This window comes from Myxocyprinus asiaticus, chromosome 8 (genome assembly GCF_019703515.2).
Source record: "Myxocyprinus asiaticus isolate MX2 ecotype Aquarium Trade chromosome 8, UBuf_Myxa_2, whole genome shotgun sequence".
Lineage (NCBI taxonomy): Eukaryota > Metazoa > Chordata > Actinopteri > Cypriniformes > Catostomidae > Myxocyprinus > Myxocyprinus asiaticus.
Window position 1 is genome coordinate 8,078,026 of NC_059351.1, and position 21,484 is coordinate 8,099,509.

The 21,484-nt window shown below is 37.5% G+C and overlaps 1 protein-coding gene and 2 non-coding genes across 3 annotated transcripts; all 3 read right to left on the reverse strand.

Annotated features, from left to right (window-relative positions):
• Positions 1–11: 11 nt before the first annotated feature.
• Positions 12–20,293, reverse strand: LOC127444532 (vacuolar protein sorting-associated protein 37A-like). The gene is made up of 13 exons (XM_051703943.1): positions 20,236–20,293; positions 11,801–11,972; positions 9,222–9,296; positions 9,023–9,140; positions 8,766–8,866; positions 6,616–6,826; positions 4,138–4,208; positions 3,726–3,853; positions 3,437–3,495; positions 3,234–3,302; positions 1,437–1,580; positions 612–721; positions 12–495 (listed from the first exon to the last, which is right to left on the reverse strand). The coding sequence occupies exons 2-12, from the start codon at positions 11,908–11,910 to the stop codon at positions 641–643; spliced, it is 1,167 nt and encodes a 388-aa protein (XP_051559903.1). The 5' UTR covers positions 11,911–11,972; positions 20,236–20,293; the 3' UTR covers positions 12–495; positions 612–640.
• LOC127445597 (small nucleolar RNA U3) lies at positions 17,912–18,127 on the reverse strand. The gene has a single exon (XR_007898021.1). It is a non-coding gene; the product is annotated as a small nucleolar RNA U3 (small nucleolar RNA).
• On the reverse strand, positions 19,318–19,533 carry LOC127445598 (small nucleolar RNA U3). Its single transcript, XR_007898022.1, has one exon. It is a non-coding gene; the product is annotated as a small nucleolar RNA U3 (small nucleolar RNA).
• Positions 20,294–21,484: the final 1,191 nt, after the last annotated feature.

Sequence of the window (21,484 nt, forward strand, 5' to 3'; positions counted from 1 at the left end):
CAGAACGGGGATTCTTCTAAATGTTTTATTAACCTATCAAATTAAATAAACATATAATACAATGTCTAATTATAATAAAGCCTTTTATCAACATTATTAAATACAGTATGCTTGTGTCAAAGTTACATTTCCAGCTGCATTAACATTGTTCAAAATCAAGTGCATATAAGGCCCAACCCCATTTGTCATATCATCAAAGTGAAACTGAACTATTAAGTTTTAAACTCAGCCTGTTTCTGACACCTATTAAACACAGATTGCTCTCCTCTGATTACAGCCATTGGGTCAGAGCCAGACTGGGCATATCCAGTCAACTCAACTAGTGTGAGCTTAACACTTTTGGAATCCTGTACAAAATCACTTTGATTTCATAGAAGAATGAAGTCTAGATCTCTTTTCATAAGGTATCTGGGTTTGCCCAATCAAGGCTGTAGACCATAAGATGTGCTTCTTGTCTCAAGAGCCCACTGGTCTGCTGGTAGATTGATCCCAAACCTGTGATAAAGAATACAGTGGGGTTTTTTTTAATCCACACTAATGTTGAAGCCTTTGTACTAAATGCCACAGGAGTAAAGACCTGCTGAATTAGGGAAAGAAAAAGAGTAAATTACCTTCCTCAAAGGAAAGAGGGACATTCATTCTAATGAGTGGTGGGGAACTGTCCATGTGTGTTCATGCATTGCTGAAGCTTCTCCTCTTTGGCTCTTCTGCAGTGGCATAGCTGAAAAAGAAGGTACGAAACGGTCAAAGACCTTTTAGGAAATTCATACATTTTTAACTGTAAAGGAACAGTCTTGGTTAAATATATGGACAGCATCTATGACCTAACTGTCAATAACCACCGAGAATAATTTCAACTTGTTTGTTAAAGACAAAGAAAACCCACATTTACACTGGAAGTCTATGGAAAGGCATTCCAGAGAAGAAGACAAAAGCAGAAATATGCAGCTTGTATTTTTGTAGTAAGTGCTTATACTACTTACTAAGTAAAAGAAAAAGGTATGTGTTATTACCTGTCTAAATCTGAATCATCCTTTGAGGACAATTTTCTGTGGATGTAGGTGAATGTTTGGTTATTTTATTACCAACACAATTGCTGTGGGTCGAGTTTGCACCATGTAAAGTTCTTTTATGAATATAATGTCACCCTTTCCTGAAATCCCTGCATGAATATCATGTCATTCAAGTTAATGAGATTACATGGTCATGACGTGAGTTGAAAGATTGGATATACTAACTTTACATTGACAAGGCTGGTAAGCGAGTCTCATTTTAACACAAAGTTTAAGTGTTATGCCTATCATTTCAATATAGTGTAATGAATTTTATATTGTTAGCATTTATTGTGATGCTGTATAATTGGCCCATAGACTTCCATTTGGATGTACACTGTAAAAAACATTTGTTTTGTTTCAATGCTTCGGTTGCTTCAATACCGTTCTCTTTTCCATGAAGATGAATAAGAAGTCATCAATCTCTGTCTTTCCTTCCAAGAAGTTCTCTGCTTTCTCCTCAGACTCTTCTTCAGCCTGATGAGCTGCTACCTTTAATCTGGCCTGCAGCGCACTCAGACTGCAGCTCTGCAAGTCAATTAAATCAATAACAGTAACTCTTAATGTAGAACATGCTGTATTTTGTCTAGTCAATTCACCTTAGCCTAAACCAAATACGTATGAATAGTGAAATATTAAAATATTGGATAATATATTTACCTCACAACTTTTAAAAATGAAAACCATACAGGTGTATTTAGTTTTCTTTCATCACAATTAAAAGGTACACTACTTTCTCGTTTATTTTTCATTAGAAATGAACAAAATGCCATTCTTGTGCTAGTGTACACACACACACACACACACACACACACACACATATATATATATAAATAATTAATATTCAAATCTTAGGTTCCAGCTTTAATTTCCATCTAGGTACCCTGTTAATGTCCTTGCCATTGTGTATATAACTAATAATGAATCAAGTTAATGTGCCAGAGCTTGACCATTGCATATTTCTGAAAGTCTGGTATACGCCTTTATAGAAACACTTCCTTAAAGGGACAGTTCACCCAAAAATGAAAATTCTCTCATCATTTACTCACCTTCATGATATCCCAGGTGTGTATAACTTTCTTTCTTCTGCAGAACACAACTGAAGAAAAATAAAAAAAACATCTTAACTCTGTATGTCCTTAAAATGCAAGTGGCTGGTGATCCAACTTTTGACGCTCCAAAAATCACACTGTCAGCATAAACGTCATCCATACGACACCAGCTGTTATATTAATGTCTTCTAAAGCTACACAGTCACTATTTACCATAAGTACTTTTTAGCTATAATCCATCTCTTCCGGTAAGCTTCACGAGAGGGTGGAGTTCACGTGGTCTCTCGTATGACATATAGGTGTTGCCATGTTATGGACGTAATCTCACGTTCTTTTCTCGGTTGAGACATCCAGGATAAGCACAGAAACACACCATTGTGAAAAACATACAGATCTAAACCAAAACCAAGTAAGCTTCTGTACAGCGTTCCTCCTCACTTGTAAACAGCGCTTCTCTTCCATGTGTGTTGCACGTGCGTCAGTTCTCACATGAACATGCCAGCGCGATTACATCACACGCGCATACCGATGATGACAGGCAGCAATGATTAGGAGTTAAAAAGTACTTAAATATTACTTTTTCCGAACCAACAGTGATCGTGTCGCTTTAGAAGACATACATTTTCAGTCGGAGTCGTATGGATGACGTTTATGGTGACTATCTGTTCTTTTTGGAGCTTCAAAGATCTGATCACTATCCACTTGCTTTTTAAGGAGCTACTGAGCTGAGATATTTTGCTTCAAATGTGTTCAGCTGAAGAAAGAAAGTCATACACACCTGGGATATCATGAGGGTGAGTAAGTGATGAGAGAATTTTTGGTGAACTAACCCTTTAGATTACAACACAAGCATTTGTTGAGTTCAAAGGGTACTGCAAAACAGAAATGAGCCTAAATAAATACAGTACATACAATATGGATGCACAGAAACCACAAGCACAACACGTACACATGTATGCAAAAGCCTGAGGTTTGCGATTTTGAATATCAGATTAACACTGAAGTATTATATCTTCCATTTCCTTGTCCGACTCTTTTTTTTTTTTTTTTTGTCAACACCAGATGTATGAATACTCAACAAAAGAGTATTTTCCTCTCTCTGTTCCTAGTGTACATGTGTGTGTTTTACCTCACTGAGCTCATGTTGCCTCTGCATCTTGGTTTCAAATACTGACTTCATCTGGGTTAGTTGTTCATACTAGGGGAAAAACACCAAATAATTAAGATATTCAGCATTCTCAAAAGGAAAGACTTTGATAATATTGTCCAAGCGTGTTTTGGTCTATGTGAGCTTGAGGCGCTGTGTAAGTCTGTATTTGCAGGAGAACATACTTTACACAGCATCTCTTGTCTCTTGTCCTCCAGTTGAGGCTCCAGCTGTAGGTTCTTCTCTGGAAGAGAAATTTATTCCCTGTTATTTGCAGTGTGGTCCAAAAACACTGATCCTTGCAATAGCAATGCATATTGTTTGTTGCAAATTTGTTATCAGCACCACAAGCACTTGTTCTGGCTAACTTTTCTTGTAAGATCTAATACATTAGAAGATCTAAAACATTGGCAAGATGATCAAACAAACATTACTAACTAACCTAAACTGCATTTTACACCCCAGAAAACTCACTGGCTATCTCTACAATGCTGCTGACCAGCTCTTCTTTGTCAGAGGTCACTTGTTTTAGCTGAGGCAGACACATGAAAAACTCCAACAACACATCATCTTGATCGCTCATGTCCTTCAGCTGGGAAACACTGTGAGATCATAAACACAACACACACACACACACACACACACAATAAAAACCCAGAACGATTAGAAAATATAAACTATTTAAGTTAAAATAAAACCTTCTCTGAACAGAATTAGGGAAAATACAGTGATCTACTCTTATTATCTGTCACTATATTAATTTGGATATTTTCAGTCCTCAAATATACTATAAAAATAGATCTCATCCATTCTCAGAATAATGAAATAATGAATAAACATAACCTGAATAAACATTTACAGGAAAGCAGTGATTGTTGTACCGTACCTCATTTCAGAGAGTTCTGGAAAGGACTCTGGGATTTCAGGCATCTTGTACATGTGTCCATTTAGACCTGACTATAAAATAAAGGAAGAAAATCAAGAGTGATCGTGTATACATTTTATGTGCTTTTAGTTACTTGCATGCCATTTTGAACCACTTAGGATTACTGTAAAACCAGCTAGCTTGCCACTTTCTTACTGAAGAATGATATGTAGCAAATGACAGGAAATGCGAGGGGAGATTGAAAGGTCTAAATAAATGACTTGTGCAAATGTTTCATCTCTAGTTTCGGAAGTTCACACTGACAGCCCAAACCCAATTTTAGACATATATGACTTATATCTCATATCTGTTTAGTTGTTTGTAGCCTGAACAGAAAACTCCCCACATGGCATCGGATTTTTACAAAACCGTTCCAAGCCACATTCGTAAGTGGTCTGAAAATTCAATTCAGTCTCAACTGTAAGATCAGAATTAAAGTAGTATTTTTTTTCATCCTTCAGAACATGCTGTGCATTCAACATAACACACAATATGCAGTAGTGTCTAAGACTCTAGATATGAATGTGTAAAATACAGCAATAATTCTTCCATAACTTATATTGTGTCATGACATGTGTCTTGAGTTTAGGCGCCACAAAATCTACAGTTTTCATTGTTCTTTCCATACTGACAGCTTGTTGCAACAGCTCAGTTGTTGCAAAAACAGACACCTGGCATCCCGCTGATGCCTTTGTCATTACTACAGCAACTGAAGTACAACCTCAATTCCGAAAAAGTTGGGACAGTAAGACAAATGCTATTAAAAACAAAAAGGAGTGATTTGTAAATTATATTCCCCCTTTGCTATATCGAAAGCATTACAACTACACATTATATGATGTTTTACCTTGTGAATTTCATTGTTTTTTTGAAAATGTACAGTAATTTCAAATCAGATGATTGCAACACACTCCAAAAAAGTTGGGACAGTCGAGCGTTTACCACTGTGAAACATCACCTTTTCTTCTAATAACACTCATTAAGCATTTAGGCACTGAAGACAAGTTTAAGTTTAAAAAGTGGAATTTCCCCCATTCATCCATTACGCAGGTCTTCAGCTGCACAATTGTACAGGGTCTTCGTTGCCATATGGTGTGCTTCATAATGCGTCACACATTCTCAATTGGAGATGGTCAGGACTGCAGGCAGGCCAATCTAGCACCCGCACTCTCTGCTTACACAGCCATGCACTTGTAATCCAGGCAGTATGTGGTTTGAAGATGTCCTGCTGGAAAATGCAGTGCTGGATGGCAGTATATGTTGCTCCAAATTTGTATATGTCTGGATTAATGGTGTCCTCACAGATGTGTGAGTTACCCATGCCATGGGCACTGACACACCCCTGGCCCATACAGACACTGGCTTTTGGACCTGATGTTGATAACAGCTTGGATGGTCCTTTTGGCCCTGAGAACACGACGGCTGTGTTTTTCAAAAACTATTTGAAATGTGGACTCGTTGGACAAAAAACACGGTTCCACCGTCCTACTTTCCATCTAAGATGAGACTGAGCCCATAGAAGTCAGCAGCGCTTCTGGACAGTGTTGATTTAGGGCTTCTGCTTTGCATAGTAAAGTCTTAACTTGCATCTGAGGATGCAGCGGTGAGTGGTGTTGACTAACAAAGGTTTAATAAAGTTATCCCTAGCCCATGTTAATGAGATCCATTACAGATGAATGACGTTTTTTAAGACAGTGACGTCTGAGGGATCGGATCGGATTTCTATTCAGAAATAGTTTTCATCTTGCCCTTTAAGCACCAAGATTTGACCAGATTCCCTGAATCTTTTAACTATATTGTGCACTGTAGAGGGTGAAATGCCCAAAATACTTCCAATTTGTCTTTGGGGAACATTGTTCTCAAAGTACTGGATTATTTGCTGAAGCATCTGTTGGCAAATCGACAAATCTCGAATGGTCCTTTCTCTTGAAGGACTAGGCTGTTTTTGGAGGCTCCCTATATACTATGACACGATTGCCTCACCTGTTAAACATCTCCTGTTTCGCATCGCCTTGTTATTTCAACTCGTCAAATTGTTATTAGTCTTAAATTTCCCCTGTCTAAACTTTTTTGGAGTGTGCTGCAATCGTCTGATTCGAAATTACTGTATATTTTCAAAAAACAATGAAATTCACTAGGTAAAACATCATATAATGTGTAGTTGTAGTGCTTTCAATAGAGCAAATGGTGAATATTATTGACAAATCACTCCTTTTTGTTTTTATTAGCATTTATCATACTGTCCCAACTTTTTTGGAATTGGTGTTATAGAAACTGAAAATTGACTACACTGCCTAAACAAAAAAAATCTGACTTATGTTTTTTCAAAATAACAGTGTGCAGACAGTCAAAAACTAATTTGTATCAGAATTGTGTGCAGTGTGAACAAAGCCTAAGCACTTAAGGTTCGCTGTTTTGGAATGAATGTCCTTTAGGTACCTGGAAGTCAGTGGTTGGTACAGGAAGAGGGAGGTCTGTGATAAGTCCATATGCTGGTGCTGCTGGTCGGAGAGGGGCTTGCTGAGGCTCTACTCCTGCATGCGACACAGAGGGAGGGCCCATAGGCCGCTGGCCATCCTGTGGTGGGAAGGCAGGAACAAAATGGAAGCTCTGAGCTGGATAAGGAGGCATCCCCGATGGTTTGTACAAACTGAGACACAAGATGAAGAAGAACAGAAATATAACATTCAAATAAATATTTTCACTGTTTTAAAGGGATAGTTCACCCAAAAATGAAAATTCTCTCATTATTTCCTCACCCTCATGCCATCCCAGATGTGTATGACCTCATTTACATCTGGTATTAAGATGTGTATTGCGTGATCTGATCACATTTGGTAAGGCGAGACACATAGCTGTTTACAACTGGTCGGTTAAACGCGTCTCCTGTGACCACTTGTGATCGGATTTGGAGAGGATGGACTCTGTTTCATGAAGACATACATCAATCACTATGTTACTGTGTTTCTGTTTGATATTAAAGCGCAACAAAGTCAGAAAAGACTAATAAAGTGCCAAAAACGTCCACCGTTTCTCCCAGATGCAGCTGAAATTTAATCTAAGCACAAATGCAACATTTCAAGCAGAATTATCCGTGCTTCAGATATGTGTGCTTGTCACCTGTGTGGAGAAGATCTGTGAAGTTCTCATGCTTGTGTATGTATCCGCATTTTAAATTTTTTACGATTTGAAATGATTAGCTTTAAAAGCCACTTGTAACCATTTGTAAAAGTTGAATTTCTTGTTTTAGCGCAGTGGTAGATTGACAGGTGAGGGTTGGCGCTTCGCTGCTGTCTGGGACGTATTCAGGATGGATTAGAGTAAATACCTCAAATGGATGCGGTCATATGTGTTTTTGACTACCTCTGTATTTTCTTTTTGTGATTCTATCACAAAACATTTTAGACCCCGTTTAGACCTGTATTTATAGCTGAACACATGTGATTGGATCACCCAAAAGGCATCTTAATACCTAGTGTAAACGGGCTCTATGACTTTCTTCTGGTGAACACAAAGATTTTTAGAAGAATATCTCAGCTCTGTAAGTCCATACAACGCAAGACAACAGGGTCCAAAACTTTGAAGCTCAAAAAGCATAGAGTATAGGCTGCATAAAAATAGTCCATACGACTCCAGTAGTTAAATCCATGTCTTCAGAAGCGATTCGATGGGTGTGGGTGAGAAACAGATCAATATTTAAGTCCTTTTTTTACTATAAATCTACACTTTCAAACAGCCCTCCTGAGCGCTCTTCTCTCTTAAAGGGATAGTTCACCCAAAAATGAAAATTTTTGGCATCAAAAGTGATTGTTTCGCATTAGAAGACATTAAGTTAACCGCTGGAGTCGTATTGATGACGGTTATGATGACTGTCTGTGATTTTTGGAGCTTCAAAAGATAAATCTCCATTCACTTGCGTTTTAAGGACCTGCTGAGCCAGGATATTATTTTGTTTTTCTTCAAATATGTTCTGGTGAAGAAAGAAAGTCATACACCTCTGGGATATCATGAGGGTGAGAAAATAATGAGAGAATTTTCATTTTTGGGTGAACTATCCCTTTAAGAGTTCTTGTTGTTTTGTTTTTGGTGATTCACATTCTACATGCATATCACCATCTACAGGGCAGGGAGGAGAATTTATATTAAATAAAAGGACTTAAATAATGATCCGTTTCTCATCCACACCTATCATACTGCTTCTAAAGACATGAGTCATATGGATTACTTTTATCCTGCCTTTATTTGCTTTTTTGAGCTTCAAAATTCTGGCAACCATTCACTTGCATTGTATGGACCTACAGAGCTGAGGTGTTCTTCTAAAAATCTATGTTTGTGTTTCACAGAAGAAAGGAAGTCATACACATCTGGGATGGTATGAGGGTGAGTAAATGATGGCAGAATTTTCATTTTTGGGTGAACTGTCCCTTTAAGTTTTATCAACAAAGCACAAATTAGAGATTTTTCTGACTACAGATCTTATTAGATGAAGCACAAGGCAGTTCACAGAACAGAATCCTAAAATACTGGAGTACAACTGTGTGGGCAAAGGATATGATGTCAGTTCTGGTAAAATATTGTAATCTACTCACAAAGGAAAGGTGGTGGGACCTGACATCAAGGCAGGAGGACTTTTCCAGAACTCATCTAGCAAACTCTGAATTACTTTCCCTAAATCTGAATGCATTCCAAACTTAATTGAAAAGAATAGAAACAATAAAAGAGTGAGCTGATGTGAGTAAAATTGATCCAGCATGTTCTATCATACATTATGGTATAATCAGAACATATACATGACATATAGAAGAATATATTCCCCATAAGTTCCAATAAATCATAACAAACTTACATTAGTTACGAGTGGGCTGGTAACCACAGTTCCATTATTACCGTCTACTAAATGATGACCTACTGGTGGGAACACGCTGACCACTGGTTTCTCTTGAGGGAACTGTGGTGGGAGCAAACTGTGAATGATAGCAATTATAACTATTAACAACAGTGACATTCAAGAAAATTATTATACATATGACACTTTTTTAACTTACATATTGACAGTAATTGTTGAGTTGTTGACAGTAAAAGGAAGTCTGTACTCCACATCCTTCTGGATTTCTGCGAGACTGTGGAGACATCATGTGCAAGATTAACACGACCCACTAACTAAAAGAGTGTGATAGCCAATCAGAAAACTTGAAGGCAGCTCTCACGGCTCGTAAGTTTGGAGCCATACTACCAGTTTGTCCGAACATTGGAAGACAATGAGAGTAATTGGGGAAACCTGTCTGAAAACAATCATTCTTTAATCACATTCATTTGATTCTTTGCACATATGATGGGCTGATTAGTATTACAGTTACATGCTAAGAAACGGAGAACAGGTTTGGACTGGATTTTGAAGAAATGACCATTGTAAAACATAGGTTTCAAAACATATCATGTGCTATGAATGGCAAATATATTTTAAAGGGGAAAGTAAAAACAGCTTATGTAAAATTGTGTATATATATATATATATATATATATATATATATATATATATATATATATATATATATATAATTGAAGTCAGAAGTTTACATACACTTAGGCTGAAGTCATTAAAACTCATTTTTTAACCACTCCACAGATTTAATATTAACAAACTATAGTTTTGGCAAGTCGTTTAGGACATCTACTTTGTGCATGACACGAGTAATCTTTCCAACAATTGCTTACAGACAAATTGTTTCACTTTTAATTGACTATATCACAATTCCAGTGGGTCAGAAGTTTACATACAAAAAGTTAACTGTGGAAACTGTGTGCCTTTAAGCAGTTTGGAAAATTCTAGAAAATGATGTCAAGCTTTAGGCAATTAGCCAATTAGCTTCTGATATGAGGTGTACTGAATTGGAGGTGTACCTGTAGATGTATTTTAAGGCCTACCTTCAAACTCAGTGCCTCTTTGCTTGACATCATAGGAAAATCAAAAGAAATCAGCCAAGACCTCAGAAAAAAAATTGTGGAGCTTCACAAGTCTGGTTCAACCTTGGGAGCAATTTCCAAATGCCTGAAGGTACCACGTTCATCTGTACAAACAATAGTACGCAAGTATAAACACCATGAGACCACGCAGCCATCATACCCCTCAGGAGGGAGACGCATTCTGTCTCCTAGAGATGAATGTAGTTTGGTGTGAAAAGTGCAACAGCAAAGGACCTTGTGAAGATGCTGGAGGAAACAGGTAGACAAGTATATATATCCACAGTAAGACGAGTCCTATATCGACAACCTGAAAGGCTGCTCAGCAAGGAAGAAGCCACTGCTCCAAAGCCGCCATAAAAATGCCAGACTACAGTTTGCAAGTGCACATGGGGACAAAGATCTTACTTTTTTGGAGAAGTGTCCTCTGGTCTGATGAAACAAAATGGCCATAATGACCATCATTATGTATGGAGGAAAAAGGGTGAAGCTTGCAAGCCGAAGAACATCATCCCTACCGTGAAGCATGGGGGTGGCAGCATCATGTTGTGGGGGTGCTTTGCTGCAGGAGGGACTGGTGCACTTCACAAAATAGATGGCATCATGAGGAAGGAAATTTATGTGGATATATTGAAGCAACATCTCAAGACATCAGCCAGGAAGTTAAAGCTTGGTCGCAAATGGGTCTTCCAAATGGACAATGACCCCAAGCATACCTCCAAAGTTGTGGCAAAATGGCTTAAGGTCAACAAAGTCAAGCTACTGGAGTGGTCATCACAAAGCCCTAACCTCAATCTGATGATGTGTGGGCAGAACTGAAAAAGTGTGTGCAAGCATGGAGGCCTACAAACCTGACTCAGTTACACCAGTTCTGTCTGGTGGAATTGGCCAAAATTCCAGCAACTTATTGTGAGAAGCTTGTGGAAGGCTACCCAAAACGTTTGACCCAAGTTAAACAATTTAATGGCAATGCTACCAAATACTAACAAAGTGTATGTAAACTTCTGGCCCACTGGGAATGTGATGAAAGAAATAAAAATGAAATAAATAATTCTCTCTTCTATTATTCTGACATTTCACATTCTTAAAATAAAGTAGTGATCCCAACTGACCTAAGACAGGGAATGTTTTCTACGATTAAATGTCAGGAATTGTGAAAAACTGAGTTTAAATGTATTTGGCTTAGGTGTATGTAAACTTCTGACTTCCACTGTGTGTGTGTGTGTGTGTGTGTGTGTGAGTGTGAATATATATATATATATATATATATATATATATATATATATATATATATATATAGCTGTTGAGGAATGTTGACAAATACAGTGTACGATGCCACTAATTTAAGACCTGTAAGAAGGGATCTGGAGTAAACTATGAAGAGCTAATACTTTAATCTGAAACACAGAAAGCACATCCTGAACACACGCACACCACCACTGATTACACTCGTATAGGGACAGTAAGAGCAGAGACACATTTATAAAGCTCCAGCGGTGTGAAAAAGTCGTTTGATTGTTCGATGCCTACCTTGACAGCATTTTGGGTATCATATACACGTTTGTACGTTCTGTTGTAACATTCAAACACCCGTTCAAAAACGAGGTCTAGGTAGGTAGCTCACTAGATTTTGAGACACAGTTAATCTTTTGGTGTGACTTACTTGGAATGAGCAGCTTTGAGAGACTCGATCTGTCTCTGTCTTTGTTTCTGTAAACTGTTCAGAGGAGGGATCGATCCGGAGCCCTTGGACAGTGGGAAAATCCAGTTCATTCTCGGCTGCCAAAACACAAACTAAAGGCTTGAATCTCCCGGAGATGTCAGTTTTAAGAGGCCTGACGAAATGAAACAGAAATTCAACAAATATCCAGCGCCACCATTAGCATTAGCTGCGGCTCTATCTGGTGTTTTTAATAATATTAGTATCCTAACACCTGTTTAAATATGTATATAGGAAATGCAAACGAAACGCTTGTGACGGTTTTAAAAAAGAAAATAAGGTCAGTTGCGTTTTAATGACAGTATGAGAGATTAAGCTCTAGCCTGAACTACACAGGCTCGGAAGAAAACAACCCGTGTGAGCGTGACGTCTGCGCTGCTTGCGTCATCACTCCCAGCAGGAGGAATTTAAAGAGACACGGATTTAAAACAGAGCGCCCTACTGTACGTCTGTATGCTTTCGCTTTAATTTACTTTTGCCAGCACATGCATTGCATTTTCCTTAGTTAAAATCAGACGTGTGAAAAGTACATTATAATTAAAGGAATGTTCCGGGGTTCAATACAAGTGAAGCTCAGTCGACACCATTTGTGGCATAATGTTGATTTCCACAAAATTAATTTCGACTCGTCCGTCCTTTTATTAAAAAAAAAAAAAAAAAAAAAAAAAAAAAAAAAAGAAAAAAAAGAAAATGGAACTTAGAATGGAAGTGAATGTGGCCAATTTTTGGATGGTTTAAAGGCAGAAATGTGAAGATTATAATTTTATGAAAACACAACTTAATTCTTCTGTTAAAACTCATGTATTATTTGAGCGGCAATTCGCAATTTTTACAGTCGTTTTAGGGTTTGTTGATATTTTAGGGTTTGTTGACATCGTCATGGCAACGAAGTTGTAAAACTGACTATAACTTAACACAACATTTTAGTAAGTGTTTTTTTTTTTCACACTAAAATCATGTTAACACGCATAACATTTTAGTCTTATGGCTATTCTTTGGAAAGAGTAAGTATTTTAACGTTTACGGATTGGCCTCAATCACTTCCATTGTAAGTGCCTCACTGTAACCCAGATTTTTGCTTTTTTTTTTTTTTTTTTTTTTCCAAGAAAAGAAGGGGCAAATCAGACAGGACTTAGGCATATACATTTTCAAAACTAAATCACTTATACTGTGTACATTTCACGTAAGCTATAGTTTTTGTAATGCAAAAATAAAACAAAAAGATTCATTAAAAACGAAGAGCTGCATCAATGCCACATTTATTTTTTCTTCTTTATTTTTCCTCTTGTCATCTATGGCAAAGAGGGCCAAATCAAAGGTCATAATGGGCCAACTTTGTCCCGCGGGCCCTAGTTTGCCTGGGCACCTCTAGAGTAGAGGGAACCCCCACTAGCGGCGGCAGGCGTGATGAAAATAAAACAACAAACACATCAGCAACTGTAGGACATTTGGAAATAAAGTGGAGCAAGAACAAATCTTGCTCAGACGTCATGTTAGTTATTTGCACGCGTCACGGTGCTCATTGTCTCGGTTCGCTCGGCTGCAGCGTGCGCAATACAATGTAACAAAAAGCTATAATATTCCACACTACTGTGAACTGCACTCACGCTATTGTAGGCTATAATGTAATTAAGTTGAATAATAAATCAATAATAATAATAATAATAATATTAAATTGAAATAATAAATTACTATGTGTCGCCTATGATTTTACCTTTAAAACACAATCGTGGCGACAAATATTAAGTTAAATACCATGTAAAAAATATACACAGTATAATATGAACACATTACCAACAATGATCTTACAGGACACAGTGTCCGTATACCAGCCACAGTGCAAAATGGCTTTTTGTGAATCTGCTGGATGTAGTTTACTTTCTACATGTATCCAAACAGACAATAAGATAAATAAAGCTGGTCTTGAACCCGCGATTAGCAGGAACAGCCCCTGAGATATCGGTCCACATGTTACTTTAAAAGAACTTCTGTTATTAACTACTCCACACCAACCGCAGTAACTTTAAAGAACATTATTTAAAAAGAACAAAATAAGCGCGCACGCACACACAAATATGAGCGGGTCTAACACGTTTAGTCTAACACTGCCGACTAGCCAGGTCAATTCTAACACGGGTTAACACCATTAATTAAATGCATTGTTGTTTTTTCATTAGGGCTAACAAATTAAATTATGAATGTTCACAATGTATTTTCATTTTGATTTTCAAGAAGATAATTAAATGGCGAATATCTATGAAGCAACAGATTTAACATTCGAGCATTTTTTCTGTATATCAATTCAAGAGCTAACTAAACTATAACTTTAATGCTGCCATTCATTTTGCATTGTTAGATCACCATCTACACATCAAAATGTAAAAAATACAATACAAATAATAATATTAACAATTTAATCATAATAACGCTCACTTTCTTCACACTACTAAACGATAGTGGCAAAAGTACCCCTTTGCGCCACCTGGCCGTGATTTTGCGAACGTGTCCCACGTGTAAGAATTTAAAGTTTTCACGCGGTGGTACTCCCCGCTGTACTAAGGCTCAATCTGGTTGCTTACACACTGCAACAGGGCAGCCAAAGCAGTGTAAACCTCTTTTAAAATAATACAGAAACCTCTCCCGTTTTTCTAGCCATTTTCTGTTACAAATGTATTTGGATACTGTCCTCATAAAAAACATAAGCAATGGCAAAACATCCATTGCATTGTGAACATGCGCAAATATGCATCATTACTATGACAACTAATGTGGATGTGCAAGAAAAAGCGACTGCAGTCTTAACAAAAACAAAATCAGATCTGTCCACAGTATAACCTGCAGTCTGAACAGTCAGTTTCAAAAATCAGATCTGAGACTGCAGTGTGAACAATGACTACAATATGTAAGAGTGTGGCTACTGAGCTTTTTCAAGTTGAGTAGCCCAGCTCTAAATACATGTAACTAATACATTTAGGCTATTGATTGATGTTGGTCAGTTTAAAAAAGTTTTAAAAGCTTAAAACATTTTGAAAAGTTTTGAAAGCTTAGATAGGTAGATCGATGCAGTTTCTAGCATGTTTTAGCACTTAGCTAGGCATTGCTAACGTGTTTTAGCACTTTGGTAGGTGTTACTAGCATATTTTAGCATGTTGCTAGCATGTTTTAGCACTTAGCTAGGCATTGCTATCATGTTGCTGTCAGAACAGCCTGAAAGTATGTGATAAACTTTTAGGATGTAGCTTGAATCCTCTTAAGGAGGTATTACAGGAAAAAGTTTTAACACTTGTATGGAAGTCAATGAGAATTTGGGCCTGTTTAGATGTCCGCTATGGGAATTCCGTAATTCTGATTAGTGTATATATATACAATTGTGCTCAAAAGTTTGCATACCCTTGGAGAATTGGTAATATATGTACCATTTTTAAAGAAAACATGAGTGAGCAGGAAAAGTTTTATTTTATTTTATTTCTTATATGATTCATATTCAACTGTAGGTTATAACAGAATGGTACAATCATAAAACAAAACATGGCAACAAAGAAAAAAAAAATGAAATGACCCCTGTTCAAAAGTCTGCATACCCTTAGTTCTTAATACTGTGTATTTCCCCCTTTAGCATCAATGACAGCGTGCAGTCTTTTGTAATAGTTGTCTATGAGGCCCCAAATTCTTGCAGGAGGTATAGCTGCCCATTCGACTCGCATGAACCGCACGTTTGAGATCTCCCCATAGTGGCTCGATGATATTAAGGTTTTGGTCTCGTCACTCCAAATTACAGTGTGCCAGAAGCTGTGAGGCATGTCAAGGTGTTGTTGTGCATATTGTAACCAGGCTTTTTTTGTGGTATTAGCACACTAAAAGGTTCTTTCTAACGACTCAACCATGCAGCTCATTTTTGTTCAAGTATCATCGTATTGTGCTCCTTGAAACAACCACACTGTCTTTTTCCAGAGCAGCCTATATTTCTCCTGAGGAGATGAGACCAAAATAGAGCTTTATGGTAACAACCATAAGTGCTGTGTTAGGAGAGGAGTCAACAAGGCCTATAGTGAAAAGTATACCATCCCCACTGTGAAGCATGGTGGTGGCTCATTGATGTTTTGGGGGTGTGTGAGCTCTAAAGGCACGAAAGCTACTTTCCAGCATGACAGTGACCCTAAGCACAAGGCCAAGTTGACCCTCCAGTGGTTACAGTAGAAAAAGGTGAAGGTTCTGGAGTGGCCATCACAGTCTCCTGACCTTAATATCATCGAGCCACTCTGTGGAGATCTCAAACTTGTGGTTCATGCAAGATGACCAAAGGCTTTGAATGACCTGGAGGCATTTTGCCAAGACAAATGGGCAGCTATACCACCTGCAAGAATTTGGGGCCTCATAGACAACTATTACAAAAGACTGCACGCTGTCATTGATGCTAAAGGGGGCAATAAACAGTATTAAGAACTAAGGGTATACAAACTTTTGAACAGGGGGTCATTTCATTTTTTTCTTTGTTGCCATGTTTTGTTTTATGATTGTGCCATTCTGTTATAACCTACAGTTGAATATGAATCCCATAAGAAATAAAAGAAATGTGTTTTGCCTGCTCACTCATGTTTTCTTTAAAAATGGTACATAAATTACCAATTCTCCAAGGGTATGCAAACTTTTGAGCACAACTGTATATACAGCAACCTAAGTCAGACCAGCCTAAAGGTACGTTCCGAGTTTGGAGCCTGTAGCTTGAAAGCTCTAGGACGAGTTAGTGTCTAAAATTTTGGTTCTCAGAAGTCGGAAGAATAACTAGATAGGTACATTTCCTGAAGAAAATATGAGTGGCGCTTGCCGTAACAAAACTCGTCACGAAGGGCCTCAGTATACTGCCCCAAGTTAAATGAGCCCACCCGCACCTCTCTAAGATGTTCTGGTGAAGAGATCTGGATGTTGTTCTACGGTTGCTAGGGTGTTCCATCTGGTTTCTAGGCAGTTGTCAGGGTGATAATAACAAGGCTTCTTGCTAGCCTGAGTCAAATGAGTCAACCAGGATGTCTCTACAATGTTCTGGTGCAGAGATATGTGTTTTACAACTCGGTTGCTAGGTTGACCCCATCTGGTTGCTAGGCATTCAGATCCAGAGATATTCCTCTAAATATTTTTGAATGGAAGTCAATGGGGTTGGTTGCTAGGGTCCTATAAATGGTTGCTATGGCATGGCTAAGTAGCTTCCAAGGTGATATACAAAGACTGCTTGCTAACCCGAGTAAAACAAGCCAACCCTGAAATCTCTGCGACTTTCTGATCTGGAAATATGATCTGACAAATGTATTGCCAATGTTAACTCAATAGGATTTTTGGGGCAGTTTTTTGCCTCCCAGGGATACATCATACCCCAATCGCTTAGAAAAATCATAGCACACCGCTCCTCAATAGGCCGGTCGATTTGACACCTCATTGAAGGGTGTAGGAACAACGGTGTGGGACGAGTTAGGTGCCAAAGTTTTGTCCGGAAGAATAATAGTAAGTATGTGAGATAATAATAGTGATGCCTTGCTATGCAAGCACCACGAATACTAAGAAGCTTAAATAGCAGTCTTAAACAGTAGGCTTTTTTAAGCCAACCTACTATTATTCTCCACACTCTTCGACCATCAAAGGACATTGAATTGCTGTAAGAGTACAGAACGTTTTAATTCATTTCACACATAAATTCAGCAGATTATTTAAAATCACAAGTGATGAATACCATAGATCTCAATCAAAAGCAAAACTAGAGCTTATATTAAATTACGATTGATACAATAAATCAAATGAATAAGATTAACATATAGAGAAACTGTGACTTCATTAACTAATTTAACTAAATAATCAAACGTAAAAAACAAGCAAATAAATACTCAATACAAATTCAGATCCCAAGCCATAAATCTTTTCCAAAGCAATCTGACAACATGCACACTGATAATCATAAATATTAATTTAAAAAAACACTAAATTTAGATTGTTTTACAAACGCATTCCAGTCATTTCAATTCACTATTACATATCTCGTTCTGTTTTTTTCGACCATTAAAACATACCACTCCGCTCATACTCCTTTCCTCCACAGTTGCTGAATGCACTGAGGAACGTTCATCAATAACACAGAGCTTATGAAATAAATCATTACTCAGTGTTCGATTCACGTTCAGAAAGAAGTATCAATACTCTTCATCGTGGTCTGAGAGACTAAACACTTTCGAAACACATTTCCTAGTTAGAAACTATAGAAATGATCCCTGAAAGTATAGTCTTAACCTCTGTAAGTGAAGACTAGCTCAAGTCTATACTGACACTCCAAGTCTCACTGACGGTGCTCGGTTTGTTGTTCACTCGCTGTAGACTAAGAAGCGATGAGGAAAACAAAAACCTGGAAATGGTATTTCCATAATCTTTTCAGCTCTAAAGACCTATGAAAAATACATGCATTGATTAATAGCAGAATATAAAGGAGAAAACAAGTTCTCCGGCAAAATAAAAAATTACGAAGTACACGAAAATGTGTGTGCCCTTACTCACCGATGACAAAAACAACACAACACACCAGTGGACGTTTAAAGCCTTTCCGTATTGACCGGGTTACATATATTCCTTAAACCACAGCAGACACTTTATATTTATTATAATAACACAGTTAATTCATATATTACTTTAAGCATTTACAGTTACCCACAATGCAATTTCCAAATGCATGCTGCGGTGGCAAAGCAACCAATCAGCTAAGAGATCGCTTACAAGCGCCACAAAAGAGGAAAGAACATTTGGATTAAAGAAGCGTAGAGGCAGAAACCATCAGACCTTAAAGCAGTCGTTTGTAAACATATAATGGCATGCGTTATTTGTATTTTAAAATGACTACCCCCCCCCCCTTGTTTCTTTGCGGTAAGAGAGCGCATTGGTGCACCAGTAAAAAGCATCCGGAGAGAACTCTCCTACTCCACATAAAGGTTCCGTCAAGAGTGAGAGCAGCACAACAGCAAGCCAAAAGATTTCTATTCATCCAGTTATTTTTGAATATTTTAAAAGAATACCAGTTTCTTGATTCGGTTTTAAGAGATTTTGTTGTTTAATATTTGGATTTAATAAATAAAGCCAACACAAATCAAATACAATTACCAGTTGATCAAATAAAATGATGATTATAATGGTAGAGAATGATAGATGAATAAACACATTTACAGTCACTGAACCGCAAACATATGAACACACTAAAGTAACGAAAATTGTTCTTTGACTTTCATGCATCTCTATTTTACGACCCATGACTTCAAGCTCTTCCGGGTAATGCTCTGACTCACTATAAAAAGTAAAAAAAGCGCTCTCAGCACCTTAAAGATATGCATTCCTCATTAACTACGCTTTCTCACATAACTAAATAATACTGATTCTATAAGAACACACATAAACTTTCACAGAACTTCAACTGATTTTCACCATAAAAATACACCACTCTGCTCATACTCCTTTCCTCCAAAACTGCTAATCGCAGTGAGGAACATTCATCAATAACACAGAGCTTATGAATTAAATCATTACTCAATGCTCGATACGCGCTCAGAAAGAAGTATCAATACTCTTCATCGTGGTTTGAGAGACTGAACACTTTCGAAACACATTTCCTAGTAAGAAACTATAGAAATGATCCCTGAAAGTATAGTCTTGACCTCTGTTGTCAAAAACTAGCTCAAGTCTATACTGACACTCCGAGTCTCACTGACGGTGCTCGGTTGTTCACTCGCTGTAGACTAAGAAGCGATGAGGAAAACAAAAACCTGGAAATGGTATTTCCATAATCTTTTCAGCTCTAAAGACCTATGAAAAATACATGCATTGATTAATAGCAGAATATAAAGCGCGCCTGCCAGTTTCATGCTGTGCACTCCAAATTAACTGAGGCATTCTGTTATATCGAGAAAATTGTGGAAAATTTTTTTAAAGCACAAACACAATGTCTCATCTATAATTATTTATATGCATGGTCATTAAAAGTAGGCTACTTTTGATAGGGAACATAAGTAGATGATGCTAGGCAAGCACAGCAGCCATCTCGAAGTAAACATCACTATGGTCCACTTAACCTGTTATGTCTTCCAAATCATGCAAATACCGCAGAAACATTATATTTAAATATAAACGGAGAGATACAACTGTATATCTCTATTAGCTTTGTTACACTTGAGGCATAGTAAGGCACAATACTTTTGGAGGCTAGACTAAAATCACTTTTCTCCTTCAGTCAATTAGCATCGCATTCAACTAGCCAAAACATAAACTGCTGGATGATTCTAAAGGAAAAGTTTGCTAAAAGATTTAGAACGGTTGCTTACCCACGTTAAAATAAATGTGGACTTAAAATTACTTACTGTGGAAAGAAAATTGTCAAATTGTACTAATACATGTCCAGATGGATGGGTGGTTAGTTACCAAGGGTGGTTACACAACCAGAGGACTGTGACGTCATATTTTACTAAGCAATTAGATAATTTATTATTGTCGTTGTAATGGATTTATTATATTATAAAATAGGACGACGACGGTGCAACCCCCCCCCCCCCCCCCCCCAAAATAATAATAATAATAATAAAAAAAACCCTCTGAATTAAATTGCACTTGACCCAGCTTATTTGCACCATGCCCATTGACTTTGTGCATATGACTTAAAACATAGCTGTGCTTAGACCTACCGCTCTTAAATTGTTAGTTCACCCAAAAATGAAAAGTCTCTCATCATATACTCACCCTCATACCATCCCAGGTGTGTATGACTTTCTTTCTTCTGTTGAACACATTTGAAGAAAAATAGAAAAATATCTTAGCTCAGTGGGTCCTTAAAAAAGCAAGTGGATGGTGATTAGACCTTTGAAGCTCCAAAAAGAACAGACAGTCAGCATAAACATCATCCAAACAACATCAGTGGTTGAATTAATGTCTTATAAAGAGAAATGATCACTTTTGGTGTGAAAAATATCAATATTTAAGTAATTTTTAACTATAAAACTATATTTTAACTATATCGCTTCCGGTTAGCATGCAGCGGTATGCGCGTGACTTAATCGCATTGGCGTGGTCACGCGAGAACTGATGCACGTGCGTCACAGCCGGAAGACCAGCACTGTTTGAGTAGGAGGAACACTGTATAGAACCTTCGCTGGTTTTGGTTTAGATCTGTATTTGTATCTGTATCTGTATGTTTTTCACAATGGTCCATTTGTGTGCTTATCCTGGTTGTCTCAACCGAGAGAAGAACGTGAGATTACATCCGTAATATGCCAACGTGAATTCGTCACACAAGAGACCGTGTGAACTCAGCATTCTTACGATCATACGTGCATACTGCTGCTGACCGATTTATATTGAAAAAATATTTAAATATTGATCTATTTGCACCAGAATCGGTTGTTTCTCTTTATAAGACATTAATTTAACCACTGGAGTTGTATGGATGATGTTTATGATGACTATCTGTTCTTTTTGGAGCTTCAAAGGTCTAATTACCACCCACTTGCATTTTAAGGACCTACTGAGCTAAGATATCTTTTAATTTTTCTTCAAATGTTTTCAGCAGAAGTCATGCACAACTGTGATATCATGAAGGTGAGTAAATTATGAGAG

What these genes read in the sequence shown, in the direction of transcription:
- LOC127444532 (XM_051703943.1), bottom strand. Translation starts at nt 11,910, where the DNA reads ATGAACTGGATTTTCCCACTGTCCAAGGGCTCCGGATCGATCCCTCCT. An exon ending in TCAACAATTACTGTCAATAT is followed by an intron (nt 9,141 to 9,221) that starts GTAAGTTAAAAA and finishes TATCATTCACAG; the next exon opens with TTTGCTCCCACCACAGTTCC. An exon ending in CCAGAACTCTCTGAAATGAG is followed by an intron (nt 3,854 to 4,137) that starts GTACGGTACAAC and finishes ATGATCTCACAG; the next exon opens with TGTTTCCCAGCTGAAGGACA.